The 10,826-nt window shown below is 40.2% G+C and overlaps 1 protein-coding gene across 1 annotated transcript in view; it reads right to left on the bottom strand.

The window, feature by feature from the left end:
* LOC137436783 (uncharacterized) overlaps positions 1–3,044 on the bottom strand; it is a 21,172-nt gene extending 18,128 nt beyond the window's left edge. The window contains exon 1 of the mRNA XM_068130873.2: positions 2,582–3,044. Within this exon, the coding sequence (XP_067986974.2) occupies positions 2,582–2,795 (214 nt within the window). The 5' untranslated portion in view covers positions 2,796–3,044. The remainder of the gene's footprint in view (positions 1–2,581) is intronic.
* Positions 3,045–10,826: the final 7,782 nt, after the last annotated feature.

The following is a 10,826-nucleotide window of genomic DNA, read 5'->3' as shown; positions in this document are numbered from 1 at the left end:
ATAAAATAAAAAAAACCCGTCATGGAATATTTGAAAGAGATACCATGAGATATCACAACCAAATAGGCTCCAGCTGTAGGTCTCGGGTTCAGGGACAAATCCTTAAAAGATCCCTTGGAGTACAGAAGCTAGGATATAGAACACCTGCAAATGTTCCTCGTAAGCTTAAGCTTGAAAACATCACATCTTGGCCTGTGAAATATAACCCGAAAAAAGGAAGACAAATCATTTGGTCACTGAGAGGGCCTCATTCCGCCTTTTGATGCCCACTTATACTAATGTCTGATATCCATTTGCATGTTGATGCCCACTTCGACAAAGGTTTAATACTCACATACACGAACATTGATACCTACATACACGAAGTTTTAATACCGACTTATAATAACATCTCATACCAATTACACTAACGTCTGATACCCACTTTCACGTTGATATCCACTTCAACAAAGTTTTAATACTCACATATACGAAGTTTTAATACCCACGCATATGAACATTTGATACCTACAATCCTACATACACGAAGTTTTAATACCCACTTATAATAACATCTCATACCAATTATACTAACGTCTGATACCCACTTTCACGTTGATACCCACTTCAACAAAGTTTTAATACTCACATATACGAAGTTTTAATACCCACGCATATGAACATTTGATACCTACAATCCTACATACACGAAGTTTTAATACCCACTTATAATAACATCTCATACCAATTATACTAACGTCTGATACCCACTTTCACGTTGATACCTACTTCAACAAAGTTTTGATACTCACATATACGAAGTTTTAATTAATACCCACTTACACGAACATTTGATACCCATGTACAAAAAAGTTTTAATATCCACTTATACAAACATTTGATACCTACTTGTACGGAGTCTTAATACCCATGTACATAGTTTTAATACCTGTGTACACGAAGTTTTAATACCTGCGTACACGAAGTTTTAATACCCACGTACACAAAGTTTTAATACCCACATACAATATGTTTTAATACTCACTTACTTGACGTTTTAATACACATGTACACAAAGTTTTAATACCCACTTACACAAAGTTTTAATACAAACGTACACGAACATACCCACTTACACAAAGTTTGAATACCCATGTACACGAAGTTTTAATACCCACGTACACTAAGTTTTAATACCCACGTGTACGAACATACCCACTTATACAAAGTTTTAATGCCCACTTACACAAAGTTTTAATACCCATGTACACGAAGTTTTAATACCCACATACACGAGGTTTTAATACTGACGTACACGAGGTTTTAATACCCACGTACACGAACATACCCACTTATACGAAGTTTTAATACCCACGTGCACGAACATACTCACTTATACAAAGTTTTAATACCCACGTGCACGAAGTTTTAATACCCACATACACGAGGTTTTAATACCCATGTACACGAACATACCCACGTATATGAAGTTTAAATACCAACGTACACAAAGCTTTAATACCCACGTACACGAATATTTGATACCTACTTACACAATGTTTTAATACCCACGTACACGAATATTTGATACCCACGTACACGAATATTTGATACCCACGTACACGAATATTTGATACCCACATACACGAAAATTTGATACCCAATTACACAATGTTTTAATACCCATGTACACGAATATTTGATACCTACTTACACAATGTTTTAATACCCACGTACACGAATATTTGATACCCACATACACGAATATTTAATACCCACGTACACGAACATTTGATACCCAATTACACAATTTTTTGATACCCACGTGCACTAATATTTAATACCCACGTACACGAAAATTTGATACCCAATTACACAATGTTTTAATATCCACGTACACGAACATTTGATACCGAATTACACAATTTTGTGATACCCACGTACACGAATATTTAATACCCACGTACACGAAAATTTGATACCCAATTGCACAATGTTTTAATACCCACGTACACGAATGTTTAATACCCACGTACACGAATATTTGATACCCAATTACACAATGTTTTGATACCCAATTGCACAATGTTTTAATACCCACGTACACGAATGTTTAATACCCACGTACACGAATATTTGATACCCACGTACACGAATATTTGATACCCAATTACACAATGTTTTAATACCCACGTACACGAATATTTAATACCCACGTACACGAATATTTGATACCCACGTACACGAATATTTGATACCCAATTACACAATGTTTTGATACCCACTTACACATCGCCAAAAGGAGAAACAAGGATTAGTGTTTGAACTTGTAAAGTTCATGAGAACTTGCAAAATATTTCTGCTTACAGGAGCTGAAGGAAAAGCCAAGAGAACGAGATGAAAGGAAGAGTGTAAAGTTATCAATGTGGCTCCAAGTAAAGTAAATGATAATTTGGTAAACTATTCATTGTAACACACAAGCTGAGCGACGAGGAACGAGGCGGCAACGGAAAATGATCCTGATGAAGGTTCGTGTGCGGAACACGCAGCTCCTCACGGATCCGCCGAGACCGAGGGAGTGAATGCGGGAGCGGCGACGTACCCGTTTGCTCAGTCGAAGGAGCGCGTTTCCCGCAGTGAGTCGCCCCCGGTTTGCGCAGCCCCCCCGGGGAGGGCTCGAACATCGTCCGCAGGCACCGTGCACCTCCTCGGCACCTCTTCTCCGGTGCAGAGATTCCTGGAAAGTGCCGCGAAGATCGTCGGTCTCTCCCCGTACGGTCCGGGCTCGGGCTGCTCCGCCTGCCCATCCAGGCCATTATGAAGCGGCTGCCGTGGGAGGCGCTCCGACCTCACTGCCGCGCCTCCCCCTCCTCCACCCTCAGTTCCCTCCCCTCATTCTTGACTTTGAGCTTAGTCTCCTTCCCTCTCCGGCTGTTCCTCCTTCGAGCAAAGAGCGCTCGCTGCACTCTTGAACTTGTACCCCACAGCCGCGGCACAAACACATCGCTTGCTGCACGGAGTGTCTCTCTTTCTTGTTTTACCTCGTATAGTAAATTCACAAGACCAACAGGTGGGTCGCATATCTTTGGGTAAATAGGAGTGAATTGGAGCGTTAAGGAGTGGGAGGGATCTTGATGGAGGAGGTCCGGAGGGAGGTATGTCATTAAGTGGAAGGACACAAGGTGGATGAATGTGTGAAGGTAGAGGGAGTAGAGTGTTCCAAGTGTGGTTTGTAAAGGTAAAGATAGTTTCATGTTTAAATCATAATAGTGAGTATAAACACCATACAGGTGATGTCATTTTGCGCTCATGCTCCAGGTGGTGAAGGTGGGTTATGGATCTTGGTGGATTCGTGTTGTGTATCGAATACCATGCGCATGGGGTATTTGCGGTTGCTGTGCTTCGCGTATTCGCGGCTTTGGGTGTTTTTGGTTCTAAAAGGACCCTGAGTGCACACCTTGATTTCCCAAAACTCAACACGTCCAACTTGTAGGAAGTTCCCCATAGATCAATTTTCCCAAATTTGCTGATCACACCTCAACCAAGAGAATCACATCAAGTCCCGACAAACGAGACGGGACAATTCACCATGGATATTCGCATATCATTTACCTGTAAATATCACTCGTATATGATCCATGAAGAAAGGAGGTGTGTTTGGTGTTCCTGTTGTCTCGTTTGCCGAATCTGCATTTTATTGTTTTACATTGCACATCTGTCCTGCGACGAAAAACAAATATATTATTCAAACATCACAATTTTAAGCCCACATGGTTTGTGCTCATTTATATTCTCCAGATTATTCGATACAGACGAGAAGCAGAAGATTCCTGGGCTCGACGTTCGTACATTTCTGCCTACGACGCGAGTTCTCCATGCGGACATTGCATCCCAGCTACCCCCGCCCCCCACCCTTTAACTCCTCACCGAGCCCCCCAATCCCTCCGCCATCTCTGCATCGTGCGTCTCAGCTCTTCTACGTTTAGAAGATATAAAGTATTTTTTAATACGTTGTTGTATGATGATGAATAAAAGTTGATACAAATATTGTAAGTGTATGTATTATATAATAAACTAGAAAGGCACTCGGAAGAGCATATACCTCCGCCAGACTGAATAGGTTACGTTTTGTATCCCACTGATAGGCCTGATCTGGATTCGGACCTGAACCAAAATCGAATCGGCTTCTTCTTGTCGATTAACAAACTCAACCACCCAGTTTTGTCATAATCCGTCCACAACTTTTTTATATATCCTGCTACATAGCGTTTTTGGCCCTATCCCTCAATGGTTCTGGCCATATTTCGCTTAAAAAAATTATAGTATCCAGATCCAGGTCTTCACCGAAATCTAATCGACTTGTCTGCCACACACACCGAACCTGCCCACCAACTCTCGTCCTAATCCGGCCATAACTTTTTGAGATATCGTGCTTATATATATCGTTTTTGGCCCGATCTCTCAATTATATGGACGCAATCTCGCTTAAAAAATTCGTATCCAGATCTTCACCGAAATCTCATCGACTTGTCTGTGTCACACGCCAAACCTGCTCACCAAGTTTCGTCCGTATCCAGCCGTAACTTTTTTGAGGTATCCTGCTCACAGGCAGAAAAACACACAAACTGGAGTAAATACATAAACCTCCGTTCACCAGTAATAAATGTGTAATTGGTATTTGGGAAGTATGGAATCGATTTATTTCTTTCTCCAATCTGATTGTCTCGAAGTTGAATTGGAATACTGTACGTACGTGGACATTTCAAAATGTATACAAACAAGATATACTTATCACAATACTCCTGCAAATCACACCTAAAAGTAGTACAAGTATATAAAATAAATGTATGAGTTGAAGCATTTACATTTTTCTTCCTGATTATATATATCCCAATAATTCCCGCTTTGTGAGGTCAGCTGGGAATATATTTTGGCCCAAGTTCGACACAAACCTGAATGTCAAGCCTGATGTTCGAGTGGATGTGATTTGGGGAGGAATTTGTACTCTGTTTAGGGTGCCGGTGACAAGTCGCCCACTCTTCATGGAAGACACCGTTTGATCTTTAACTCCAACCAACAACCAGTGTTGGCAGATGGGTCCTCCAGCTGAACGTCCATCCGAGAGAAGGTGCATGCTTTGATTCCTCGCCCTGCATGTGAAACACCAGCGTCACCGTTTATTGACTATATGTGAAACTGGGTCAAGGTTTGAATTCCCAGACTTTGACAACTCAGAAGGGAGTGAACTTTAAAAAAAAAAAAATTATTGACTTCTTTTCAAAAAAAATTTAGTTATACTTTCATGCAATAGTTTCATTCAATATTTTAAAAAAGTCAATTTCATGCTATATTTGTTAATATTTTAAATGCCTGGGCATGCATCATTATGAGGAATTTGACAAACTAAATATATGTTAAACCCTGTTACATACAAGACGAGCAGATGACCCGGTTCCACTGGGCTGTTGTAAGTGAATTAGTTTGCAATAGTGTGCAATATTTAGGAGGTTTGACAGGAATGTCCATTGACAGCATAATGGCAGGGACCTTTGTAATGTCATCGGGGTGTTTTGGGTATTTTGGGTTGAAAAGGTCTTCGGGGTCCAAAGAAACTTTTGGGTCTTTAACGGTTTTTGGGGTCTTTTGGGTCCTCTAGGTATTTTAGGTTGTTGGAGTTTTTGGGTCTTTAGAGTCCTCCAGGTCTTGAGGGTATTTGTGGTATTTTTGGTGTTTGGGGTCTTTAACGGCCTTTTGGGTGTTCATTGTCTTTGGGGTCTTTTGAGGCTTTGTGCTCTTTTAGGTCTTTCTAGTCTTTTGGGTCTTTGGAGTATTTTAAGGTCTTCGGGGTCTTTTGGGTCTTCGGAGTCCTCGGGGTATTTTATGGCTTCTGGGTCTTTTGGGTCCTTGGGGTCTTTTTGGTCCTCAGGATCCTCTGGGTCTTTTGGTTCTTCTGGATATTTAAGGGTCTTCAGGGTATTTTGGGTCTTCAGTGTCTGAGAGGACTTTAAGGGTCTTGGTGGTCTTGAAGTCTTAAAGGGTCTTCCTATATCTAAGGGGCCTCATCAATCTAAAGGGTCAAAAGGTACTTTCCAATAGTACGTAATTAAAAAATGTACGTTATTAATAAACAGGATGCAACCGAAGTTCAAACAGTACGTAATTAATAGACATAGTGACACAGCTAAACTGACAGACGGCTTCACCAACCATGTTTTTCTGTTTTATATATTTTGATATATGGATAGATATAGACAGAATTGACTGAATAGTTGTTCTTTATACCACCGCCGATGAAGTCGCCAGAGGCATTATGTTTTCAGGTTGTCTGTCCGTCTGTCCGTGATAGGTTTTCGTTACCGCGATAATTTGAGAACAGCTGAAGGGATCTTAGTCAAACTCGGTGCAGGTATGTATAATGAGGTAAAGATGAACTGATTGGATTTTGGGGTCATGAGGTCAGAGGTCATGTCAGGTGAAAATACTGTTACCACAATAACTTGTGAACCAGGGATAGGATTCTGATCAAAGTTGGTACAAGTATGTATTATGATGTAAAGATTAACTGATTCGATTTTGGGGTCAAGAGGTCAGATGTCTTTTCAGGTTAAAAAAAAATCTGTTACTGAGCTAACTTGTGAACCAGCATGGGATTTTCACCAAACTTGGTATAATTATATATTATGATGCAAGGATAAACAGATTTGATTTTGGGGTCAAGAGATCAAAGATCAGAGGTCATGTTATGTCACAATTATTTTTTTGCCGCAATAACTTAAGAACGGCTGAAGGGATTTCAGTAAAACTTGGTGCATGTATGTACACTACCGGTCAAAAGTTTTAGAACACCTCAATTTTTCCAGTTTTTATTGAAATTTACGCAGTTTAATGTCTCAATGTACTCTGAAATTAAGCAGAGAACAAATAAACAATTGGAGATAAAAAAGAAATCATAGAATCATTTTGTTTAACAAAATGTAATTTAAATTTTTGACTCAGCAAAGTAGCCACCTTTTGCAGATATAACCGCCGAACACACTCGTGGCATTCTTTCTACAATGGAAATCAAATATTGTTCGGGAAGTTCTTCCCAACACTGTTGTAGAAGTTCCCACAAATATGTTGCACTTGTAGGTTGCTTTGCTTTCACCCTTCTGTCCAGTTCATCCTAAACCAGCTCGATGGGGTTTAAGTCTGGAGACTGTGCTGGCCATTCCATGATTTGAAGCCTACCGTCTTGTTCTTTTCCTCGAAGGTAGTTTTGACATAGTGTGCAGGTGTGTTTAGGGTCATTATCTTGCTGTAGGATGAACCCCTGACCAACTAGGCATATACCAGAGAGTATTGCAAGGCGCTGCAAAATGCTGTGGTAGCCCTTTTGGTTCAGGGTGCCAGTCACTCTGTGCAAGTCACCGACTCTGGATCCAGCAAAAGAGCCCCAGACCATCACGCTTCCTCCTCCATGCTTGACAGTTTGTGTCACACACTGAGGAACCATCCTTTCGCCTACTCGATGGTGTACAAAAACCCGTGGACTACTGAAGACTGGAAGAAGGTCTTATGGACCGATGAACCAAATATTTAAAATTTTGATTCATCGGTCCATAAGACCTTCTTCCAGTCTTCAGTAGTCCACTAGCGGTGCTTCATGGCCCAGGCAAGCCTCTTTTTCTTATTTTGCCATCTTAGCAATGGCTTTCTTACTGCCACTCAACCTGTCAAACCTGCAGCTTGAAGTCTTCTCTTCACAGTTGAAACTGAGACTTGCGTACTTCGACCAGTGTTTTGCTGTGCTTGAAGCTGTTGTCCTGTGAGCCACCTATGACGCAAGCTGTTGACTCTCAGAAACTTGTCTTCTGATTCTGTTGTGGCTTTGGGTCTGCCAGACCTCTTCCTGCCAGAGTTTCCTCCAGTTTCCAATATACTACTTCCTGCAGTGCAATATTGTCCAAATAATGTTTCAGAGGGTGTAATAACAGTCTGTTCCAATACCGCTTTTATGCAGACAAGGGGTTTGTAATCAAGTAATCAGCAGAGGTTGGGACACCTGTAGGAATTGTTTGCATCAACTTTGAAGGCTTAATTTACTTACATTGCTGCAGAACAGCTGTAAGTTGTTAACCCATTACTTGTTCCCTGAAGAAGGCCTTTTTTTTTTTTACAATATAACTGTGCAATTTACATTATTTTCCCGTTTTTGCTAACCTAAACTTTTTTTTAACCTCGAGCAGTTTACTGCTTACCTTTGTACCATTTCAGGTTATTCACTGCACATTAAACTGTGTAAATTTCGATAAAAACTGAAAAAATTGAGGTGTTCTAAAACTTTTGACCGGTACTGTATAATGAGGTAAAAATGAACTGATTCGATTTTTGGGTCACGAGGTCCGAGGTCATGTGAAGTAAAAATTATGCTGCCATGCTACCTCGTGAACCAATTATGTGGTTTTGAACAAACTTGGTACGAGTATATATGATGCAAAGATTAACTGATTAAATTTTGGAGTCAAGAGGTCAAAAGTCATGTTTGGTAAAAAAAAAAAACTTGGTATATACATGTGTATATTATGATGCAAAGATGAACGGATTATAGTTTGACATCAAAGGTGAGGAGTGAGGTGATTTTGGTGTGGTCAGAGGTCATGTCAGGAAAAAATGTGGTATTGAGAACAGCTGAATGGATTTAAATCAAACTTGGTAGAAGTATGTATAATGATGTAATAATGTCGATGGAGGCATATTGGTCGACTATTTTTCTGTGTCGTTATTGTTTTTTGTACTTATGTACATTATATTATAAACTAGCCGAAAGCACCCGGCATTGCCCGGGTTCTTTTTGAATGAATTTACTACTATAATTCAGCTTTTACTCGCGGCCGTAGAAGATTGACTACTATAATTCAGCTCAGCTTTTAATTGCGAAATGGGCCCAGCCTGGCCGATGCAGCCTCGACCGGCCTCGCCACCTAGCCTATAACCTTCCTGGGGCCCGTCCCGACATTTTTGGTTCTTTTTGAATGAATTTACTACTATAATTCAGCTTTTACTCGCGGCCGTAGAAGATTGACTACTATAATTCAGCTCAGCTTTTAATTGCGAAATGGGCCCGGCCCGGCCGAGGTGGGCCTCGACCGGACTCGCCGCCTAGCCTATCACCTTCCCGGGGCCCGTCCCGACATTTTTTGTATTGGAGGTTTCCTCCTATCTTTCACCGTTCACGAGATTAACTTGCGCAGACAAACAAACAAACAAAAACTTTCTTTTATACATAAAAAAAATAAATATATATATAGAATAGATATAGAAGATAGATAATATAAGACAGTTTTGTATATTAATAAACCCCCGTATGTACATTATAAACCCTGGTATTTACATTATAAACCTTGGTATGCTTATTATAAACCCTGTTATGTACATTATAAACCCTGGTATGTACATTATAAACCTTGGTATGTACATTATAAACCCAGTTATGTACGTTATGAACCCTGGTATGTACATTATAAACCTTGGTAAGTACATTATGAACCCTGGTATGTACATTATAAACCCTGGTATGTATATTATAAACCCTGGTAGGTGCAATTTTTCAGGGTGGCATCTGGAATTGAAACCTGGAACATTAACCCTGATGTGTCCTGCACTATAAAGGTTTTTATGTATAAGACAAACCTTGGTATGTGCAAGATAAACCCTGTTATCGTATTGTATAATGCTATTCACTTTCTGTGAGTGGTGGAGCACATTTACGTATATGATGCACAATGCAGATTTTAAAGCACAACCACCAAAATATTGCATGTTGTTAGACCTTATTCCGGCCATGTTTTAGGTACTGCTTTGGGTGAGGGTACCAGATATCAAAATCTGAAGTTGTATTTAGTATAGTATGCCTATTCAGGCCAGGAATTTGTGATTTATTCAGGCCTTCGGCGATAACTCACCGACTCTTCATGAATGACACAGTTTCATCCTTAACGTCCACCAACTAATGCTGGCAGACCCATTTAACGCTCATCTGAGAGACGGTGTACTTCGCGATGCAACTCCCTGCCTGCTGAGCACAAATCCCACAATTTATCATCGGGTTGGGAATCGAACCCACGCAAAACAACTCAAGGGTGAGTGTGCTACCTCTGAGCTATCCTGCTGAAAGTCGTCAGGTTACTGTACCTGCCTTAAATGACATTCTAATGAAGTATCAGAGTGCAGAAAATAAGCTTCGCTCTTCGAAACATAAATCTGAAGGTGGTCATGAAATCTCATCCTTATGAGGATGAATGTTATTTTCACTTCATCATCCATTTCCATGGATACCTTATTACATCATTGATGGAAGCAATATGCCCTGGTGTTATGTAGTAAATTATAACATTACATCACGTGTGCATGATGTTATTACACCATTGATGGAAGCAATATGCCCTGGTGTTATGTAGTAAATTATAACATTACATCACGTGTGCATGATGTTATTACACCATTGATGGAAGCAATATGCCCTGGTGTTATGTAGTAAATTATAACATTACATCACGGGTGCATGATGTTATTACACCATTGGTGGAGGCAATATGCCCTGGTGTTATGTAGTAAATTATAACATCACATCACGTGTGCATGATGTTATTACACCATTGGTGGAGGCAATATGCCCTCGTATTATGTAGTAAATTATAACATCACATCTCGTGTGCTGTGATGTTATTACACCATTGGTGGAGGCAATATGCCCTAGTATTATGTAGTAAATTATAACATCACATCACGTGTGCTGTGATGTTATTACACCATTGGTGGAGGCAATATGCCCTGGTGTTATGTAGTAAATTATAACATCACATCTC

Source organism: Myxine glutinosa, chromosome 11 (assembly GCF_964187855.1).
Source record: "Myxine glutinosa chromosome 11, kmMyxGlut1.1, whole genome shotgun sequence".
Lineage (NCBI taxonomy): Eukaryota > Metazoa > Chordata > Myxini > Myxiniformes > Myxinidae > Myxine > Myxine glutinosa.
Note: the sequence above shows the minus strand (reverse complement) of the source record. Positions and strands in the feature narration are given on the sequence as shown.